Source organism: Labrus mixtus, chromosome 7 (assembly GCF_963584025.1).
Source record: "Labrus mixtus chromosome 7, fLabMix1.1, whole genome shotgun sequence".
NCBI classification, from domain to species: Eukaryota; Metazoa; Chordata; class Actinopteri; order Labriformes; family Labridae; genus Labrus; species Labrus mixtus.
In genome coordinates this window covers 20,465,319-20,488,859 of record NC_083618.1, presented here as the reverse complement: position 1 = coordinate 20,488,859, position 23,541 = coordinate 20,465,319, and the positions used below count along the sequence as shown (strand labels likewise).

General features: G+C 40.1%; 2 protein-coding genes across 3 annotated transcripts in view; both read left to right on the top strand.

The window, feature by feature from the left end:
- igsf21a (immunoglobin superfamily, member 21a) overlaps window positions 1-23,541 on the top strand; it is a 247,871-nt gene that overhangs the window by 198,393 nt on the left and 25,937 nt on the right. For both annotated transcript variants that reach the window (XM_061041183.1, XM_061041182.1), the window contains exons 5-6: window positions 1,902-2,017; window positions 19,840-20,335. In XM_061041183.1, coding sequence (XP_060897166.1) covers window positions 1,902-2,017; window positions 19,840-20,335 — 612 coding nt within the window. The remainder of the gene's footprint in view (window positions 1-1,901; window positions 2,018-19,839; window positions 20,336-23,541) is intronic.
- Window positions 21,611-23,541, top strand: part of ece1 (endothelin converting enzyme 1) — a 516,542-nt gene continuing 514,611 nt past the window's right edge. Inside the window, exon 1 of the mRNA XM_061041176.1 lies at window positions 21,611-21,622. The gene's annotated coding sequence lies outside the window, so the exon portion shown is untranslated. The remainder of the gene's footprint in view (window positions 21,623-23,541) is intronic.

Below are 23,541 nucleotides of genomic sequence, written 5' to 3'. Positions count from 1 at the left end.
CTACAGAAAGCTAAGGTTTCCATCTTTTACCTCTTTGTAGCCGTTTTCACACATGCACTAGATAATTTCATCACATACAACATCAACAAAAGAGCAGAGATCAACATACTGGTGACCATGCAGCAGTTGAAGTATACAAACGTCACTCCCCCTTCTATTGGCTCGAGATGAATTCTCCGGATAATATCCTGCGGAGTTCTCACATCAGCTCACTCAGACTTGCTGCAGAAAAATACTAGGGGTCTGGCAGGAGAAACTCCGGGTGAAGTCGGAGCAAAAAATGTGCCTGTTTGCGTTCACACATACAGAGTTTTTCAGAAGATTTCTGCAAGTGTTGAAGCCCTATATGTTGTACATGTATTGACTCTATCTTTATGTTGTTAACAATAATGGCTGTCACTTTTCTAAGTTCCCTTTGCCCTTCAGGCGTCGGGACCAGGACCATGACTGAAAACTATGCATATTGACCCTCATTACCTTGTTGCTTAGGTTGTACAGGTTCTTGTGTTTTTAAACATTTGAAGATTCTCCAATCACTGACATCATATTTAGGAAAAATAGCAGACTTTCAATGCTAAATCTCAAAGGGAAAGCATGGTCCACGCCCACCCCCCTACCAAAAGACATGTAGATATGAAGAAACATGATTACCTCTGCATCGTATTTGCTGAACATGTGCAGGTTCCACTCACCAGTTCTGATATAAAGTCAAGTGGTGCATGTGCAGCTGGCCATCATCTACTGCAGAGTTGTCATGTTAAAACTTGCTTTGTGAGATTCCCCTGAATCAGCCACATTGGCGCCTTGGAAGTATTCATATTTAAGCCTCCATATGAGGACTGGAGAACTGCATGTTGATCAGCTGATTTTCTCGGGGATGTTGGAGATTTCCATTCATTTACTGCTTCTCCTCTCTGTGCACCTCTGTAATGCTGTGAAGTCTACTTCACATGTTCTCCCTTTACGCTGTCATCACATACTCGCTGGAATCCCAGCAAGAGAGATTCCCAGGGAGGGTTCGCGATATGATATGTATGAGATTTTCTACCTTATGAGCCTCATCCGACTCACATGAGCCCTGGGGACTTATGAACATATTGTCCCAAACATCCAGTTACCATTTTAAGTGGATATGCTCTCAGCAGGTCCCTTTTTCTTTTGCAAAGATACAGTACACTGATAAAGCAGGTCTGCTGTGTGTGGGTACTATAACCTTTCACCTCTGCTGTCAGCAGCTGTGGTACCAGGGATTTGTGATTGGGGGAGCTATAGAGGGCAGGAAAGTTTAAAGCATGTGCTAATCCTTTTTGAAGCAACAACTAATGAAACCTATAGAAAACGAGATACAATTGTAATACCTTCTACTAATGTACCATGCTAGCACAATTTATTCCATACATACAGAATATGAGAAAATTTTTTGAAAAAGTAACAAATATGAGTAATCACTATGCGTATCATAGTTACCACAAAAACGTACTGAACAATACTTCATAGATATTGCACAAATCCCCCATACTGTAGCTACAGCAAAACTTGTTAACACATAGATCCTTTCGTCTTCACCGAGAACAAAACTTGCAGAATGAAGATCAATTTTATTAATTAAGTTGATCTTCATACAACAAGTGTTGCTGGAGCTTTTTTTGACCTATTCAAGCCTTTCAATCTTCATGCACATTGATAGTTTGTGAAGTTGTGCCAGAAAATCTCACTCTGCTTCTTCATCTAGGCCTCCAGGTAAAAACGAGATGAAATCGTATATTAATGTGCACTGACGAAAGGGAAAGCAGATATTTTTTTACAGCAAAAAAATAGCTGAGAATTGCTTTTTTTTTTTAAATATCAAAGAATTGTTGTGGGATATATTGTCACAAAGATTTCACTTCTGTTCTCCACAGCACCTCCAAACAACATATCGGTGGTGGCAGAGAACACTCCAGCTCCATTCAGTCGATACCAGGCCCAGAATTTCACTCTCGTCTGCACTGCAAAAGGAGGGAAACCAGCCCCATCGGTGAGTTGTTCTTGAAGATGCATCCCGCTGTTTGTCCACAAGGGACCAGCCTTCACAGCAACACAGATCCCTGTTGTTTACAAAGGAAATGAAACCACATTGCATGTTGCTGCCAGGGTTTTTTTTTCCTTCTTAAGATATCAGCATACAGACCACTTCTAGGGGGAAAAAAGGCGCTTTAAACAGGATTTCAAAAGATGCAAGACAACAGCGAAATCCTTGATCTCAGAGCTTCCTGCGGTGTTATTTGCTTGAAAATGCTGCTGGATACAAGCTCTGCACACATTAGACCACAAACACACACACACACACAAGGATAGTGTATTCCTCTTGCAATTTAAAGTAGCTGTCAACAGTTCTGCTGTTCCGCTCATTAAAGCCTGACCTGTGATTGATTAGCAGCACTAATTTAGACATGCCATGTAGTCATTATAAAAGGTAGATCAAATTTAGGAAACAGACACATTAGTGTTATTGATGCTCACAAGCAAGGCAATTAATCTAATAGCAACGACATGACAGTGATGACTGCACACAGTACACATGCAGTTAAACACAAATGTGCACATGTATGCACAAAGGCAGCACAAATCACAGACAGACCCACATCCACTTTTCTTTCTTGACCTTTTAAAGAGCGGAACAAGGTCTTGCATATATATCTGAAACATGCACTCAGTGGCATATGAGCTCGCAGACGCTGTTTGAGAGCGGTTGCTCACTGTTTGTTCCCACCGGTTCATTAATCATCATCCATGGTTGTGTGGAAATGGACTCCAGACCCTGAGCACACCTTTCTCCTGCAATTATGAGCCCACTGAGAGGTGAATACAAGGTGAATATTATTTCCATCTCTCGGGTACTTCCTGGATGATGGTGTGATGATTGAGGGTCTCCCCCATTGTGATCTCACAGGGAGCCTTAAGCCATTAAAGTTGGCACTGCTGGATTCTTTTTTCCAACACTTAATGGATAATGAGAGATCTGAAGGGTTTCAACTTGTCAGTATGACTGGACTGTCACATTGCTGATAATAAGCTTTGTCAGTGATTCTGTCAGGTTATGATCTAAGTCACTGACCTGAGGTAAAGCAAAAGATGTGTGTAATGTTTGGAAACTAAAATGGTTTGGTTTAAGATATATTTAAAGGGGATATTGCCAACCAGATGCAAATAAGCTTTATGTACCGCAAAGACAGTTTGCGTACACTTACGACTTTAATCTCGAAATTAAATTTTTTTGTGTAGTCTTGTCTAGTCGCCTTCATCTGGTTGTATTAATGTGGTGTTAAATTCAGGTGATATAGTTTGAAGTGCCTTTTCTTAGTTTGGGAGTGGTACCTTGGTCATGATATTTTGAAACGTAATGACTCTGGACAAGCTTCCATATTTCCCAAGTTTTGAGTCTTTCTGTGTTGCAAGTATCGAGGGGAATTTTCTTTTTCCAAAGGGCGTCAAGTGCTTAAAAGTAAAGTTTTTATCCATCTAAACACATTTAATTAGCATGAATATAGTTGGTTGACACACAGCTGCAAACTCAGTCGGAATTATTGAAAATATATTTAGCTCGAAAGTTTTCTTTGTATGAGAAGATGATATGATCGCTTTAATTCTTTTTTTAACCTGTGAGATCCCGCTGCCTCCAGACAATACAACTGTTAAAGAAACATACAAAACACTGATCTGATATCATCCTGGACACGTTTCCAACATCTTCAGAATTGCGTCCATTTGTTTACAAAGTTCCACCCATTCAGTTTTTTTTACCAGCGAAACAGAAAAACCGTTAGCCAGTAACGGCCCTGAACTCCACATGTGTGTTCTCAGTTATTCTGTTTGAAGTCGTGTCTTACTAAAGTATGCTGAAGTCACCAAACTTCAAATTCTGCTTCTTTTTTTTTTTTTAAACCCATGAAGATGTAAGGTTCTTCACCCTGTTGGATGAAACAAAACCAAAAGGAGAGTCAGCTGTTAGTAAAGCATCATTTGTTGAAACCCACTCTGTCCTGACAAGAGGCTTCACTAGTGGGTGTAAGTGAAAACACCTGTGTTGGAGCACCGTGTGTGATGTCCCTAGTGCTCTTATAGCAGAGGTTGTTGTAAAAATCAAATTCTCTTTGTGAGTCACTGTGTGCACCAGAAAACTGTACCAGGAAATTAGCTTCTAAATCTAGACTGGACTGAATCTAATTTCAGAGTTGCTTATTAGCTTTTTATTACACACAGGGAAACACAAACAGCGTTAATGCTGGGATGATGTGAGCTATGAAGTCGGCAGGATCCAAGCAGAGTGAGAAAAGGAAACACTTTGATATTGGAAAGTTGTATCACCTCTGTGGGGAGTTGATTGTTGCCTGTCACAGTTGCCAGGTACCGCCGGACTAAATCAAAACCCAGTAAACAAACTGTGACAGGTTTGCGTTGTTGATAGATTGTGGAGGTATATGGTCTCCCTCGGCTCTGGAGTTCTGAGATGCCATGATGTGGTCCCTAGTGTAAATCAGTAAAAGTAAATAGTTAATTTAAAATGACAAGTGGGAAAGTATGAGAGATACAGTATGTGCTCTGTATTATCATTCGTCTAAATTGTCAGAGAGATATCGTAGCAGGTTGGCTAACAAACTGTGTCGGAGAATGATGTGAAATGATCAGAGGTGTGGACAGCAGACACACTCTGTACTCAAGAAGCACAAAAACTTGTTCATAACAACAAAAGTTAAAGGACTGATTGAACTTCTTCACTGAAGGTTAAGTAAAAACATACTGACTTGTACCAAGAGTAGAAAGGTTTATAAACAAGAGTCATCTGAAAGGGATTTTTCTGGCCATTCCCGACCAATCCAAACTAAAGATCACTTTGTTTCTGGGAAAAAAAAAAAATATATCATTACAATGTACTGAACACAATACGAAAAATACACTTAAAATACTCCACATTGGCATTGCTCTTTCTCGCAAATCAGATGTTTGGGGGGTGTATTGTTGCACTGAATCTGCTCCAAATACTTCTTCAAAGATGGTGTTTTGTTAAGTTCAGTGTGTACAATAATAATTCAGCATGAAGATGTGTTTTAATTTCTAGCATTTATTTGCAGCTTTGAACGGACAGGTGGCTAAGCAGGAGGGTGAACTTCACACATACTGCATATACTGTGGACCAATCACAATCCGTCTTACTCAGCAACCAATAGGAATGCACCTTACACTAAGTCATAACTCAAACAATGTTTTAAGAAAAACTCTTCTGGAGTATGGTTTCAAAGGAAGTATTGGAACCTGTTTAGTTCTCACTTCTGATTAAATGTCGTGAGAATGCTAAAAAAAATATCCACAGCCTGACTTCTCCTGTCAGAGTTGATTATGTTCAAGAAAAGTACAGTTACTTGACTAAAATTGCACACTGTTCTGAAGGGCCTAATTATTATATGGTCTACATAGAATTACAGTTGACTCCCATCGAGCTCTCAAAATGAGCGCAAATATCCCATTTAAACTGTGACCATTTGTTCTAATTGTACTGTTGTCCACGGCCACGCTGCGTAACAAAACCTCATTAGCAGCTGTGTAAGCATTTGCTTGCATGTTGCTGCTTTGGCCCAGTTATGTGCCGGAACTTCAAACGGCTCCCTTTGCTTTTTCATGAAACTCATTTAGTCTTTTGTGGGAGCTGCTGCCCTGGGGCTTGTTGCAAAAATGAGCTGTTGTCAGCTCTATTTTCAATGTCACATCACGGCAAGCCTGCTTTCAATAGTGGCTCGTAACTTTACAGGGAAACCGGTTCGATTTACTGATTCAACGTTTCACAGCTAACATGACCGTTGTAGTGTTTCATTTCAAACATCACCTTTTGTCCCTGACATGGCCAAAGTATATTCCACTTAAATTAACGACAGCATTGCTTGATGAATTTTTTATTTTGGGGCCACTTGAGGGCAACAGAAACACGTTTAGCTAATTATTAACTTCTCACCTGTTAAACTGATTTGTTGAATGTTATGTCCAGCCTACAGGGGACACCAGCTGTAGCACAAAAGTGACCCTCTTCTTCCTCACTCCCAAATGATTAATCACAATAACAACGCATTTACAGTCCTCACTAATCCATGTATTCTCAATATTCACAAAATGAATTGAACTTCAGGGAGAGCACCGGCAAAAATAATAAACACAACATATAGTCACAACCTAAACTACCTTACCTCAAATAAAGGGAAGAAAAGAAAATACAGGCATCTTGAGTAACTCCTGGAGTAACTCCCTTACAGGAAAACAGGAGAAAAGAATCAAATGAAAAAGGCTACTCTCTCCTACAACATAACCAGGACTGAACAACATAAACAATATCTCAATTTAACACACAAAGTTTGAAAACCTTTTGATAGATAGATAGATAGATCTTTACTGTCATTGCAGTTTATACATCCAAACTCTGTTGGAGCAATCCAATTGTAGCATATAGATATATGAAAAATATCAAATATGAACACATACACCAGCACACCCACACAAGCCAAGCACATCTCACCCATACCCACATACACATTCACACCCGTAAAAATTGTAAAAGAAAGTAATAAATACTCTAAAGATAAAAATAAAAATATAGGGAGCAATGAGGTTTAAAACACGACAGTTATTGCACAAAGTCCATTATTGCACAGAGTCCGGGGGTGAGTATTGTGTGTGTGTGTGTGTGTGTGTGTGTGTGTGTGTGTGTGTGTGTGTGTGTGTGTGTGTGTGTGTGTGTTTGTAGCGTGTCCACAGCTCAGGGGAAGAAGCTGTTCCGCCTGTTTGTGCATGTGTTGGGGGTTCTCAGTCTACCTGAGGGGAGGGTGGTGAAGAGGGGGTTACCGGGGTGTGAGGGGTCCTGCAGGATCGGGCGCCCTTGGCTCTCTTCCATTTTTATTTTTATAGCACGTTTAAAAAAAAAAGTGCTTTACAGACAAGGCATAATACATCAAAGACACACAATAGCATCTAAAGGTGTTTTTTTTAATCATTAAAAAACCAACAAAGACATTTTTTAATCAAATATTGGATTTGTTTTTCACTCATTTCAAAAACCGGGGGGAAAAGGGTGGCATGAGCGTCTCTGATGGGGGGAGGCAATTGATTCCACAGACTGCAACTGAGAAGGCACGGTCACCCCTGAGTTTCCGCTGCACTCGAGGGACCTGAGTGATCGTCCTGGGGTGTGTGGGATGGTGGAACCCAACTTTTATACTCTGTCCCCCCCCCCACCAATTTTATCTTAGAAGAACTGAGCCCACATAGCATGGAAAAAATGTGATACATTGCTGACTAAAATTGAACATCATCCTGTAGGTGTTCATGTTTAACATCATCATGAGTCATGCCTGGTTATAGTTGACTTGCATTCCTTTATAGTGAAGTGTTACCAAAAGCATCTGCCTCGTGTTGCTGTTCACAAGATGAGAGGCCCAAGTGTAAACGGAAATAGCAGGTGTGCAGCCAGTCAGCAAAACAATGAGCTGATCTCAACGTTGAGCTAAGTCTTAAAAGAAAATGTATTTTATAAGCTTACATATAAGTTTCTCTTTCCAAGCAACGAGAACTATGCCCATCTCCTGCTGCTAGAAATCAACCAAACACAGTTCATCTTGTGTCAAGCACTTCTTAAAATATGGCTGCTAGAAAGTGAAGCGAAAGAAGAAGAACAAGAGCGGCTGATTATGCAGCACATCAGCCAGAACACCTTTAAGTCATGGAAAAAAAACAAGCAAACAGTGAAGCTGATTTTTATCTTTTGATTGCCATGTAATTCAAGTTTTTTTATTATTATTAAGTGTTCACATGATTTAAAAACAGGCACTGATAAGTGATAACAATGAATGGGTGAGAGAGTTTAAGAGAGGGGGGGAAAATCTGCATGTACATGTCAGGCCCTCAGAACTGCGTTACACTTATTTACCTATCGCAGCTCTACAGACAGAACAGGTAACTCTTTAAAGCCCTCACTCCACAATTTAAACATACATCCAAACAACCAAACATGCTGAAGAGCCAAATTGTATTTTAGCACGGCTGAGATTAAACGCACAGGACTATAGCCAGCACGGCCTCGCTTTATTCTAATTGTATTAAAGAACCTTAAGCGCTTTAAACATCCAATTTGCAACAAAAGGAACATCTTTTTTTACATCCCTATCAGAGATCTAAGCTTTGTGTTTGCTTTGGTATTAATTTCGAGAAAATTCATATTTTCTCTGCTACAATGAAGAATCATTTTAGAGTCTGTTGGGGCCCTCGGCTAAACTTCACTAGGATCCCCTACAACCAGCATTCATCACTATTGTGTTATAAATAAATTGAACAAAAAAAACTGTGAAATGTAAACTTTGAATATAGTTTGAAATTGTTCCAACCTGTTAGATAAGCTAACCAGTCAACTGCCGGTGTCCTGCTTCTGACCCCCAAAGGACCCCCAACTAGACTTGGTCACGGCTAGCAGAGCTGGACACACTGCTGCTCTGCTAGCTAAGTTAACTAATGCTAAACTTCAACGAATAAGCACCTTAATGTAATGCTAGCAGAAGTTGTGTTGTTCAAGTGTCTCCTCCACAAAGTTAAGGGTAAAGTTCATTATCTTCTCCACTTAACACTTTGTCTTGCTTTCTTTTTTCCTCTTTCTTTTTCTCTCCCAGATGCATAACTCCTCTTCATTTTCCTTTAGTGACTATCATTAAAAAACGTTTTGTTTTTACAGGATGATACATGCAACACTTAGTAGCACACAGGAGTGCTGTCAGATGGGGCCACCTTAGGGAGCTCTCCTACTGTCATTCCAAACTTTGCAAATTCTGAGCCACTTTCTTTGGTATAAAGTTGTGAGCCCTCAGGGGCCCCCTGCTGGCCTGGGGCCCCAAGCACTTTGCCTGCCTTGCCTGTTGACAGGCAGCGTCTCTGCTTCTTTTATACATCCAGTGTTTTACCAGGCTGCTCATGCTTGCTAAGGGTAAACATTTGAGTGTGTTGAAGTTCATCCATCACTGCTACCGTTGCACAGTTTACACTGAGAACAGTTTTAAAGCTTCTTCTTCTCATCCGACGTCTGGATCATCATGTTCTTTATAATAGTCCTTCAAATGTCACATTATCATTGAATGAAAAATTTTAATGGAAATGGGCCATTTTCAAAAATCTGGTTGTGTTTTTGTTACAGCCTGTTCTTGTTTCACGTCATCTAAATTAAACCAATTATCTCTGATTTGTTCAGAGATTCAACAGGGCTACGTTTGCACTCAGTGTCACTTGTTTCCTCCCTGGCATTTGCATTTCATAGAGCGTAAAATAGTTAAATATTTTGATGGTAAAGGTTTTTACTTCACCTATGGAAACCGCTAACACAGCTTTAATGCAAACTGAAGAATGACACAGGCGGGACAGAAATCTCACTCAAGACTGAATGATTAAGTCAAAACAAAACAAGTAGCATAAAATTTTAAAGCCTTGAGTCATAGTGGGGTTCTTAATGTAGCATTAATCATGCTGGTGTTCTGTTCATTGTCTCATGTAGACATGTACACTGCTACATGATTGGAGGTGCTGTGACTTTTGAGAAACATGCATTTTCCACAGTCCTGCTGAGAGCTTTGGTATAATGGACTTCATGCTTTACACATGCCTCTGGTTTATCTAATTCTCTGCAGATGGCAATGGAATAATAAGGTGCTTGTTTATGTGTTTCATCCTGACATCTTCGTGTCATATAATATAATTTTACTTTGGTCACACAGAGGCTGAAGACAGAGTTGTAGTAGTAGTTTGGCAATTCTTTACTACTTAATAGCAACACACACAAAATGGATTTCCAGGTGGGCATGGGTTTATTCCAAAACATGACTCAATTTCTGGAAACACAGAACGACACATATCAGCTTTGCATGGCTCCATAGTGTTGGACATCTCTGTTTGAATTCTGAGTCTTAAAAAAAAATATGTCTCTGCAACTCAACTAAACTCAACTCAGCTTTATTTATATAGCACCTTTCATACATAAAAACATGCAGCCCAAAGTGCTTCACAAAAGAACAGAATGAAAGCACAAAGAATGTCAAATACAAAGAATTGACATTTTTGTATTGGCATTTGATAAAACGAAATAAAAACAAGAGATAGAATAAACGTAAAAGCAATGATGAAGGAAAAAGTAAAAGCAGTAAAATTCTAGCATGAAACATAAAATGTTATCTTGAACTGTAATCCTCAAATCATACTGACAATATTCTGGATACACACAACTTTGCAGACTCACAAGTGGTTGTATACTATTGACTTCCTTATTGGCTAACTGCTAGGTACAGCACAAAGATTAACATTTAGCTTGAAAAGTTCCAGTATAAAGCCACTATCTGCTGAAAAAGTAGTCCATTGGAATAACACATTCATTGTACTACATATGTACAGCATGGCTTAGCTTAGCAAATACATTGACGATCTTCAAAATGATGCATGTGCACTCAGGCGGACAAGTGCCTGTGGGGGTCTGAAAAGTTCTCACCTGAAATAAAAGCTACAAGTGCTTTTGTACAGGTACATATGTCAAGTTATGACTGAATAACAAACGGAACATTGAAAAGAAAATAGAGTCAGTGAATATGCATGCTGGTCCTACAAAAGTTAACTTTAATATATTATGGAATCACCATATCAATACATGATCATGCTATGTGCAATTTACTTAAACATGAATAAATTATGTTATCTTCCCAGCAGAATTTGGAGACACCCAACATGTCAATTTCCTGTAAAGTGCTCCTTTGAGAGAGTGCTGAATATAATAGACTGCATGTGTTAAAATTGTCGGGTAATATGTTTCAAGATCTGCCCACATGTGATGCCACTGAAGCGAACCGGTGAAATATCAATAATAGCTTCATTGCCACTCATGAGAACATCCTCAGAGCACAAGCAAGCTCTGATTGAAAAGAAGAAAGATAATGACGGTTAATAATAAGAAGGAAAGCTGATTAAGCCATGGACAGGATCTTTTGCTCTGCCCCGTTCCCCTTTTCTCCGGCTTCTGCTCTTTCACTGAACATTTCTGTCGCTGTGAAAATTACGGCCTTGTCCTTTTGACACGACCATGATTAATCGCAGCAACATAAAGGTGTATTTGGACCCGTGCATGATTGTTATATTTTGAAAAGGCTTTGAGATGTTGGTGAGGTGGAGGCAGCTTGGCAGTGTGCAGAGTGCAGGTGCTTACGTCCCTGTCTGTTCACTGGAAGAAAAAAAATGAAAAAATGCTCTTTGTGCCGTCTCGGCTTAATTGTGCCTCTGCTCTGGCATTCTTTATGAGCTATAGCTTAGAATTACATCTTTCTTTCAGAATGAAATAAGTGGTTTGTGTCTGCTTTCATTGTCTGCACATATTGGACAATGAAGTGTTGGGGATTTACAACAGAGCTGTGATTGATATTCACTTTGCAGTAAAACTGTCCGTGTGAGAACAATACAGTAGCAAAGGCAAAACACTTTAAAAAATTCCCTTAACATGAGACCAAGATCTACTTTCCAAGTCCTGTAGCAGCAAAATATAGACCCTTACAAGCCAATGTGTTGATTAAAGACAATATTTCCATTTTGCCAACACTGCTGCATACTGCCTTACATGGGCCCGATTGTTAAAAAGTTAATGACTCACATTTGTAGCAGTATTTTTCATACAGGCCCACATAATCCTGCTCACTGTTATCCTGTTTTTATTTTCTGTTTTTCCAAAAATAAAACTGGATGGGATTAACCTGACCCAGATACAGAATTTTGCCAGTGTTTTAAATGGGGCTTCACGATACATACTTTGTCCACAGGGGGCGCCAAAATCACCAACATTTGGTGGAACATTTGGGAGGATGAATTCCTGCCACTGATCAAAATACGTATAACATATACTTAAAAACTGTCTTGAAATACCGACTACCAAGTAAAATTGTTGTACTGCTTGACCACTGTAATAGTTTTCTTACATTTCTTTCTATGTAATCCATCCTGAATCCAGCCTTCTAATGGGATCGCATCGATAGTCCTGTTTTTTGTTTGATCAAAGTAATCCTAATCCTTATCAAAGTTTTCAACAACACAAACTAGAGGTTTGATTACCTGATCTGATACAATTTCCTTTCCAACATTTGATCCTATCGGAAAGCTTTAATCTCGTTGGATTATTCACACCTCACAATGGGCAACTATCCCTGTCTGACTGGAGGGCTTAGTGGGGGTCTCCGGAGGCAAGATATGACTTAAAAAGAATGATCTGGACGCGTCAGATGCAGAAACAGAGTCTGACGCTATAATGACTTCTCTTTTATATCAATGCTACAATTCTCCAGATTTTCATAATTTTCACAAGACCAAACTGGCTGAACAAAATCATAATGAAGAAGCTCCATTATGTGCATGGAGATCGTACACATCGCATGATATGCAGTCTATGGTCATGTGCCAGTTGCTACAGAAATATCATAACCACATCTCACACACACACACAGGTTATTTCCTGTTATTTCCTGCTGCATGCTCACCTCTGCTTACACCGACTTCACACAGAATTTTCACCTGAGGGATGGCTGGAAAATTTCAGGGTAAAGTGAGGGTGAAAATGGTGTCTGTGACCTGAACATTTCAGGTTTTCTGGAGTTTTGTGAATGGGTGACCGAACAATAAATAACTAATTACTTGAATTGAAAAAGTATGTGTTTTGTCACTTGTTACAACATTTAAAAAATCTTGTTTTTTCACTCCATTGCGTTATTTTGTGCTACGCCCCAACACTGTTTAGGAATAGGAATATTTCACTCAAAATGCGTCGTTCTGTGGTTGTCTGTGGGCCAGAATCGATCACAAAATCTGCACCTTCTCTGGTGGCTATTAGCTCATTTCATAATGATCCTTACTACCTGAAGACAAGCAGCAGAAGTTTAGTGACAACGTGCCAATACTTAGGTTTGACTTCTAGGTGAACTGAATATGTAAGAGTAGTCTTACATGTCACTGTTAATAACACAGGGGATTTAACTTTGCTGGACAAGACCATTTCCAAAAACTTTTTGGTTCATGAATTAGGGAGGCACTAACACTAGGCGATCTGTACCAAGCCCAAGCATGTTTGACCCCCAAAGTCCAGTTCGTTACACGGCACACTTCCTTGGCCATGGCATGTTTGGAAGAGTTGTCCTTCAGGATGGTATAGTTCATGCACGAGCACGAGCACCGATAAACGACATGGACATGAAGTATAATCGATCACAGCCTTTCATTATTGAGAAATCAAAGAGTGTTATGAATGTATCTGACCAAAATGACTCTAAATAAGCCACAGAGTCAGTAAATGCTCTCATATTCTCCATGTTGTTCTCTGATGAGTGGACGCAGACTCCACTTTTTTTTGTTTTTGGAGTCCGTCATGTCTTGTAAACTATAAGCACCCTTGAGAACGTGTTGTATTACACCATTATGAAGAAGAGGTAACCGTGCTCCGGCCCAATTAGTCCTGGAGCAGAGTGAGTGCAGGCCAGCTGGGGAATGGGGAGGGGGGGGGCAATCGTGCTTCAGCACAGTACAGAGCAGCTTTGCCTAGTGTGAACCTACTTCTCCAGGCACCACTACAGAACTGGTTAAAAGGGGTGAATTAGGGATACATCGGGGATAAGTCTTTTTTTCACAATGACCCGATTTATTTTGTATCAATACAAAGAAAAATCACACAAAATTTAACTTTTTAAAAGCAGCACCAAAACAAAAATGTAGCTTTATCCAATGCAACCTTTTATTGCAGACGTGTATCACAGAGAGAGACATCCCCTGTGTTTGTTTGGCAGATTTATAATCACTTGAGGAAAAATGAATCGGTGTTTGCTCTTCTCTTAAGACAATCTGAAAGAAGTGATGTGTTTTCTGTTATCTCTGCCTGTCAGACAAAGCAATAAATGAAATACGTTTTAACTAAATGAATAGGTAGCTTCAAGTAATTCAGATGAAATTTACAGTGACGACAGATGTCTTTGTAATCGTTCTTTGATTTTAAGATGAAGCGTGATGTAAGCGTTGAAATGAACATTTACACACAAACAGGGCCGTGGTGGCTCCGTTTGTGCAGGCACGTTAGTCTGAAAACAGACCTTGTCACACGTCTCCCTCTCCTCTCTCATTTGGCGGCCGCGTGTTGTCCTGAACATTGAGAAATGTCATCAAAACACTTTTCAACACTTTCACAAGATGTCACATTTTGACCTTGGAGAACTGAATTCCGCCAAGAAAAAAGGATTTGAGTCCCTCGTCACGATTTGTCAGCGAGAGGTGTCTCTCTTTGGCATTTTTAAGCCTGATTTCTGAATATAATTGTTCACATTTTCTAAATTATAAAACCAGTCATAGTCAGGGCTCTATCAAAGAAAACTCTTTCAGCTGATTGACATTCAATTAAAAGCCTTCACCGCTCATGCACAAGGCCAGCAACATTATAGTCTTTCAAGGTAAAAATGCTCAAAGACGATGAGCTGCGACAAAGAGAAAGAGTGGTCGCTATTCATACCCTTACCTTTTTGGACAACGCTTTACAGGATATTCATTTTTGACCTTCTTGGCCTGAAGTTCCCACACAGACAGACATATTCACTGCTGATTGTATAAGTGGATTTTGTTGCAATTATTTATGTCTAATATTTGAAGGTTGTATGCCGAAAAAGGAGCTTAGACCTTAATAGACTCATGAAGGTGGGTGAAAACTTCAATAATATTGAGGGAAAGCCTTCAGCCATAAACAACCGAAAAGCATGTCATGGTTAGGGTTTAGTGTTTAGGGGTAGGTTTAGGTTTAAAGTGTGAGAAAGGTGGATAATAATAATTCTCACTAACTAAGTAAGATTTAATCAAATGTAGTATCACATGATTATTGGTAATGAAATAATGATAGTGGAAAATATAAGGATTTTGACCTACACAGGATAGCACTAATTTAAAACATATCAGTCAACTTTCATGGACTCTTAGGGCGCACTCACACTAGGCAATCTGTACCGTGCATACACAGGGTTCTGCCCTAAAGTTCAGTTCATTAGATTAGTGTGAGTGCACAAGCATGGGGTACACTTCCTTGGTCATGGCACGCTTGGAAGAGGTGTGCTTTGGCACGGTACAGTTCATGCAAGAGCACAAGCATGGGTACACACCGTAGACAGCCTCCTTTATAAAGAACTCCCGGATTGTTCTGTCTGTTTCTGACTAAAATGACTCAAAATAAGCCACATAGTCTGTAAAGTATAACTGTTATGTCCTCTGTGTTGTTCTCCGATGTGACCGAGCATCCTTTTTATTCATTTATTTTTTGGAGTCAGCCTGTCTTGTAAACTAAACCTGCCTCACGATCACGTAAAGCCATGCATGTGTTGTATAACGACGTCATGAACAAGAGGTAACCGTGCTCAGGCCCTATATCATCTTACCTACAGAAAGACAAAAGCCCCCCAAAAAAAGAATAATCAACCGAAACTCCAACTTCCAGACATACATCCTGTTACGCTGCTCTGAAAGGATAGTCAGACATCTTTGCTTACTTTGATTTCTGTGGAAACCTCAGAAACACCTCTATGTGTGGGTAACAGTGCAAAGCTCTGACCTGCTGTGAGGTGTATCACTCTGCAGGAAGTATTATAAACTAGTGTCAGACTCCTGTAGTAAACAGACACACACACACAAAAAAAAACAGACTCCACAACGACTCCACAATTTGGTAACTTCAAAAACACCCTCTGGCTAACAAGTACCCCTGTCTGGGCATTAGTGCACTACACAAAATTACAAATTAAAATTAAAGAGTTCAGACAAATCGTCTGAAAGTATAATTTATTTCTTTGCCAACAGTATTTTAATTTACTCCTTTCATGCAAAGAGTAGCAGAACTGCAGGATAACAACACAAACACTTCACTGTCCTCTGCAGGTACCTGTTGTCCCATGTGTCTTTGATGAAACATTCATTGATTTATTTTCTTATACTTCAATCGGAGAGGTGGCAAAGAGACTTATTTAATCCTGCTAGTATCACTTTAAATAGCTAACCTGTAATGTGCTGGAGGTAACAGTTCAAATAAAGGTTTTATTTCTGACTCGTTTGGAGTGCATGCAGCACAGGCTTATGTTAAGTCATGTAGATGTTTAATCAATATTTCTTCAATGCCCATAAATTACCTCATCTGTTAATGTTTATAGAAACAAATCAGTTATCCGGGCTTACAGAATTAATTCCCTATTATAACAGATTAATTGCCAACACAGGTGTTATTGTGTACCCACACCATTTTGTCCAACAAAAGCAACAGAACAGGTGCATGGATCGCTCTAATCCACACTGCTCTCCCTCCACCTGCTGAGATAATTAATGAGGTGTTTTAATGCACGGTGAAAAAGCTTCTTCTCGTGGAGAGTGGTTGAGTAGCTGTAGGTGTTAGCAGCAGCAGCAGCAGCAGCAGTGGGATGTAACAGTATTTTCTGGATGTAAGGTTAATGTGTCCCATTGTGCTATTGGATTTGAAACTCTGGCTCAACAGGGCACATTAGGTGAACTCGGAAAAGGGGTGATGGGTATTGAATGCTCCCAAATGGCAAAAATCAAAAGAGGAAAATGTGTTAATTTCTGGCACCACATTTGTAAAATTGGCTGCTGGGATAAAATCAATGCACTTGTTTGGGTGAAAGCATTTACAGCCTGTGAGATGCGCCTTGGTAAAAATGCATAAATTACATGCAGGTTGATTTGGCTTAATAAGCATTTCTTAAGCCTTTGTGGGCGTGGCCACTCTCATTGATGGCTGGTCTGCAGAGAAACACCATCTGAGGAGTAGGCAGAAGCATGCTTTCTTGCCCATTTCATAGTAAGCAGTTAGCATACTCACTCAACATTAGCCTATAGATGAGCCAATGTTTTCAAAGCCCTGAATGAAATGCTGATCAATGGCTGTGTAGCATTAGTTATTTAACTTTCTCCATTAACACTCAACACCCCTTCCCAACAGATCATCCACAGCCTGATCAGGCAAACCATGATCTATGCTCAGCACCTGTTGCTGTCAATACTTGGCCCACAACATCTGTGTGCACCGCGTCCTGTCCGTGCTACGCACTTCTGGAGCTCATTGCACCCTCTCTATTAAATGCCTCTGACAGCCTCTCTGCTCTGTTCCAAATATTAGTCCATTTTCAACCGAGGCGCTTCCAGAACGCGTCAACTTGAGCAGAGCAGATCAACCTGGTCAGAAAGTCAGACACAGGAACGCAGTGAGCATCAAGTCAATTTCAAAATAAAACACCATGTGCAAATTCCCTATCGCATATCCCATCCATAGACTGTATAAAACATGGCCGCAGTCCCAGTGTCACTCAATGGTTTAGATGCACTTTTGAAGCCCAACAATGGTGGTCACCATATTTAAACAGCTTTCACAACCAAACCTTTGGTTAACCTAGTATGAGGCAAAGAGGTGCAACTGAGGTGGACCTTAAACCTCCTGACAAACAGCTAAAACACTCGTCCTTGCAAAAGGGCATTTTAATATAGACACAGACCCAATATTCCAAAACGAGTAGACTGTTACTGACCTGGGTTTTTAATTGGTTTAAAAACTACTACTATATAGGGCTTGCAGTCATATAACTAATTTCATATTTGAGCTGTTGAGTGGGCTATGGTCTGGATATAGCTGTAATAGCTGTCCTGTATTGTCCTTATGATGGGCAGGTGTCCAGAGAGGCACATAGCAGATATATGCTGAGCCTTACATGTCTCCTATCTAACTCCAAATGCAGAAAAATTATGATAATGGAGTGTACTGACTTCACTTTTCTACCACATGCTTATGTCAAACTCACTCACCCTTTGGGGAATTATTAATTTGTTGACAATTTCTCATATTTGCCTTGGTCCTAATTACGCTGTGGTTGTAATTGCTGGAATAGTAATTTGTTTTTTTTCTAAGAACCAGTTGCACTGATGTGAGGTTTTAAAACTTCTTCATACAAGGACAATTTATTATCAGATGTCACTTCCATTTCCAGCATTTGAGGTTGTTTTTCTCCAATGAAATGTCTCATTGAATGTAATGAAAGTCCAATTAAAAACAAGGACAGCTGTGCATCAACCACTGTTGTCACCTAGCAAAAATAAAATCAATAAACCAAGAAATAGTCTAAAAGAAAACCGACCTGTGTACTATAAGGGTTGCACAGGTAGATGGGGCCATAAGGCAGTTTAGGGTTAATAGGAGGAGCCGCAGGTTAGACATGTGGACGGGTAGTTGAATATTTACTGTTGTGTCCAACAACCAGCCCTGCTGAACGCCTTTGGGTGAGGTCACCTTTGTGTGTGTGATGATGTGTAGCAGCCCGCTCCATTGGCAGGCATTAGTACGTTTTTAACATTGGCTATAAATACTTATACATGATACAACCCGGTGGCACAACACAGCTTGTTATCTAATGATGTTACATCTGTCTTTGCAAACATAACCTCATCAACAGACAGCTCCCATTCATCAGGGTTCAAAAGAAAGTTTCTGAAATAAAGTTTAAGTGAATGGAACGCAGAGGGGAATTAAAAGTCATGTTATTATAATAATAATATATATTATTTTCATTTAAAACAAATCTCAAAGTGCTACAGAATTTGGAAAACATGATCATAAATATAATAATCATGAAATATCTTTCAAACCAAGCGTTTAATAAACTTATTTTTCCAGCATCACCTTGGTTTTGTTTCTCGTCTTGTTCCTTCCAACAATGAGCTCCTTCACAGCACATTGTTTAAACTTCCGAGGACTTCTTCAATGCTGTGTTGAAGTGTTGAAAGAGTCATGTTTCATAGAGAGGGCTCGAGAGTGTGAAGCTGCATCGTGGTCCAGGGATTACAGGTTTAATCTCTTTGGTTATTTGCTTTTATTCCTCAGGAGCTCGGCCTTTTCCTTTCTTGTTTACCCCCATTAATGCTGTTTACCCACTTCAAATCTCAGCCTTAGATGGGGCACCAAATCAAAGTGCACTTTAACCCTGTTTATGTTAAAGCCCCATAAAATACACTGAAATACAATGTTTAATAAAATGACTCGCTGATCTCGGCGCAAATTGATTTTAGATTTTATGTGCTGGGAATTAAGATTTATTTTCTCAACTGGGCGGTGGCTGTTGAGCTCTTTATATTAATAATGAAAATAATGTTACATGTGTAAGATAGATGATAATAAATAGGACAATAAAAACAGTATACTAAAAGAATACACTTAAAAAGTATACTATTTAGGGGATCAAAAAGAGGTCAAAGAATAATCTTGCTGCAGGGTTTTCTAGGGTATTAAGAACATGATAGCAAAGACCCAGAAGATCTGGTCACCCCTTGGTTTTAATCTAGATCTTTGCCTTTAAGAGGGACCCACCAGAGGATCTCAGGCTACACTAGGCTTCATATGGATGTAACAATTATTGATGCACGCACAGGGCTGTCCAATCTGAGCTTTGAAAAGTGAAAACGTATGTCTCCTTTGGGGTTTCGTGGGTTTTGTGGTGTCCTGATTTTTAGCACGAGTAGAGTGAGATACAGTTTTACAGACTTGATGTGCAAAGGTGATGCTGAGATTTCTGCTTGATTGAACAGGGGTTGTGCTGTGACTGTGTGTAAAGAAAACCAAGTTGTTACTGTGCCGTTTGTTTTGTTTTAGAGTTCCTAAAAAATGTAAGAGCAGTAATATATTGATTTAGTTTCCTCTCTTTTTTTTGTCCTCTCTGTCTACTTTCCCCTCTATTTCCATGCTCTCAGGTGTACTTTAAGCGTGATGGTGAGCTGATCGAGGTCATCTCCTACACTCAGGCCTCTACCCCTGAGCAGGGAGGGGGTTCAGCCGGGGTGAGAGGAGCCAGGCCGCTCATCAGCAGGGACCTGGACGACACTAAACTGCAGCGCTCCCTCTCCCTCCTGGACCCTGAGGGGCGGTCAGCTCGTCTGAACACAGAGAGCCCAAAGCGAGAGAGCCCACAGCGTATCCACACTCAGGGCCAGCAGGCCCACGAACCCAGTCCGGCAACGGAGGTCATCCCAGAGACTGTGGTGAGCCGAGAGTTCCCCCGCTGGGTGCGCAACACGGACCCGCTCTACTACTTTAGCCACACTAACATCCCTCAGAGCGACGGCTCTGTGGTGGTGCAGGCCCGACTCACCTGGACCCTCAACCCTCAGCTGGATAATGACGCCCTGTTCAGCTGTGAAGTCAAGCACCCAGCACTGTCCATGCCCATGCAGACAGAGGTCACCCTGTGTAAGTAGAATGCAGCCTGATCTTTTTCTTTTCATCTCACTGGAATAAACGTAAAAAAAACGGTGTTATTCAAGGTGCTGATACATTTGTATTCATCAGGGAGAGAAAATATCTGCAGGATTACACACTGGATCTTTGAGGGATTCTATTTTGAAATGCATCAGAGTAATGGATTAGGAGTTACACTGTCATATATGTAAATGGTACGGAGCGTGTAAAATTGTCCATGTGCTGTTCATCAACTTCTGAGGATGCATTTTATGAGGCAGAATGCAAAAGCAATACATTTGCATTGAATGGTGACAGAGATGAAAATGAAAGAAGTGAAAGAAAAGAAAGATCTCAGGATCATTAGACAGCTTAAATTAATTCTACAGAAAATAAATGTATACCAGGCAACAATTGTTTACAAAAAAAATATGTGTTAAACTTGGAATCACACTTGAATAACTGCACTAAATTACATTCCTTTGCAAACTAATGATATAGATATCCACATACACACTAGATGTTTGATGGCTTCTATTTTGTGACACAACCCAATAATGGATAAAAACTAAAAACCATGAATATACTTCTAATATTGTACATTTTATTCCTGTACTGTGCAGCTATGATCATGTTTGGCCCTCTGCAACATAAGAGGAAACATACAATCTATGTCATGTTAGTATCTCTGACAAATAGGTAAACCTGATTTTCCCTTGTGTAATATGTCATAACCTAGATCTTTTCACATTAGAGGCTGCCAAATGAGAATCGCAGACATGAATGTTGCAAAAATTAATAATATTTATTTAAATATAAGCAGTTTCTTTGAATTTAGCTCATGCATTATTTCAAGATCTGTGATCTTTGCGATGAATAGATGAGGTTCTCAAAAGAATACATCACAGATATCATTAGTGGACGATATTATCGTCTGTGACGAAGCAGATCTCCCTGAATCCTCTCTGTAAACTGTTGAGGAAATTTGTAAGAACTTGACTTCACACAAGAAAGATTCAGGAGACTCAGATGGAAGAAGTTTATATAATACTTGTGAGGAGAAATGAATTAACAGCACACGTGTGATACAGTGTCTTGCCAAGCCAGCTCTCCCAGAACGTCCCATTGTCTTTGTAAATATGTCCTAAAGATAATACTAAAGTCAGGGCCATATTACTTATACCTATTCTACGTAAACTTGAATGTGATGTCTAAGACAATTGGGAACAGACACTACGTCTACCAAACGATCCAGATATGAGTGGATACACAAAGTGACCTTGGTTGCCCCGGTCACAGCTAACCCTATCAGCTATGACTGTTGTCAAAAAGGGAATAAGCTAAATCATGTCTGTACAGCTAGAGAGATACAAAATTCCATCATAAAAAAAAACATCATGGATACTTTACAGATCCTAAACGTGTGCAGAGACATCATTGAATCATTCGAGATGCTGGCCCCATGTTGTGCAGTGTTTTTTTAGGATTACAAGTAGAACATCTACAGGATGCATGTGAACTGGCTACCCAAGCAAAGACAATATGTGAGCACTCGACCGAGTGATCCGTCCTATGACGAAGACGGGTTCCATTACACAGGCTAGTTTTGGCATAGAAGTGTGAAGCACCATTTCCCACCACCTACACACTAACGGAAGAGTATTTTTAAATACTGGTGCCATGGCGTCACATAGAGCTTGCAGGGCATATGGCCGGGCTGGATGATGGCTGATTTCTGGGATTTGCTCCAGCAGTGACAGTTGGCGTCCTACGTCACCGCCTTTTGATTAGGGCAGCATGCAGCGTGATGGACATAACACAGACTCTCTCTCTCTCTCTCTCTCTCTCTCTCTCTCTCTGATGTGAGGGTGAGGGGCCACACATGGGAAATCAGCCACAGTCCCATGAGACCCTCACATCAGACTTGACTTCTGTTACCTTGCAAGAAAGGAAGTGTTGTGACTCTAGCGATTGTCGTGGAATAAACACGGCCTGCAGAAATACAGCGTGCATCAGGTGTGCTTTGATTCAAAGCCAAGACATCAACAGGTCTGCCCAGCTGCACGACAGACTCAAGCAGTTGAAGGGAAACTGTCATATTTTCAGGGTGACTGGTTTCATTGAAAACATGAAGCTGGGGGAGGCATGCAACCGCATTTGAAAAGCCTGACTGACTGCTGGATCGCTCTGTTGGGGTGAATCCAGTGCTGTGTCATAAAGCTGCCCCGGACTAAAGATGTTCCTTGTTTAGCAGTTATTATTTCAAACCAATAGATGGTGAGTCGTTACAAATTTATCATTTTAATTTCATTATCCGGAGATATATTTCTTCCAGGGCAGAAAAGGGAAGTTATTAGTTATCGTATTGACACCATGCTACAATTAAAAAGCTGTAAAGAGCCCCCACAATGTACGTTTAACAACATGTGCATGAAGCAAGCTGCCAAAAGAGATGCTTACGGTAACTTACAGTTTTTTTTAAATGTGTATGTTGACAAAACAGCAAAGAGACTGAACATTATTTAAACACAGTGCCATCCCTCCAAAGCTTTGGTCCTTTGAACTGTGATTGGAATACTGCTGGTTTCTTTAGGATGATTCAACTACACAGCAAATACTCAAACCTAAGTTCATGTATTTATCTAACTCCCATGACACAAATATCACTTTACTACTATCACTATCAATACACATATTTCAAGCCTAATTGGCCTGACAAATCCAGATGCACATGTTGTTTCAAAATATAAAAAGGAAATAATAAGGCCTTTGATTTCTAATAATACGTTTTAAAAAGGCCAATGGGGTAAGCAAAATGTGCTTTTCTGAGTGTCTTGAAATTAGATATATTAACAAAATTTGTATTTCAGGCCAGTGCCCAAAGCCTCTAACAATGTTCTTTATGATCTAATGTATGACTTTACTCCGTCATGCTCGTGGTTGCTGTTCCTGGCTGCACATCCACCCGTGAAGATGGCCGCTTGTAATGCGGTTGATTTAGCGAAACAGTGGTCAGCTCATTCCAATGTTCCATTGCACCTTTACCTCAATCCTGCCGGGACATACTTTCATTCAGACTTCATATTACTCGAGGTTTGGAAGGAAAAAGTCAGAATAATGTTGGGCTAAACAGATAATATCAGTGTTGTTCACACATGCGGCCCACTGACAGTGTCATGAATTGAGTGCAGCTCATGTATGAAAAGGGGTTATTCAAT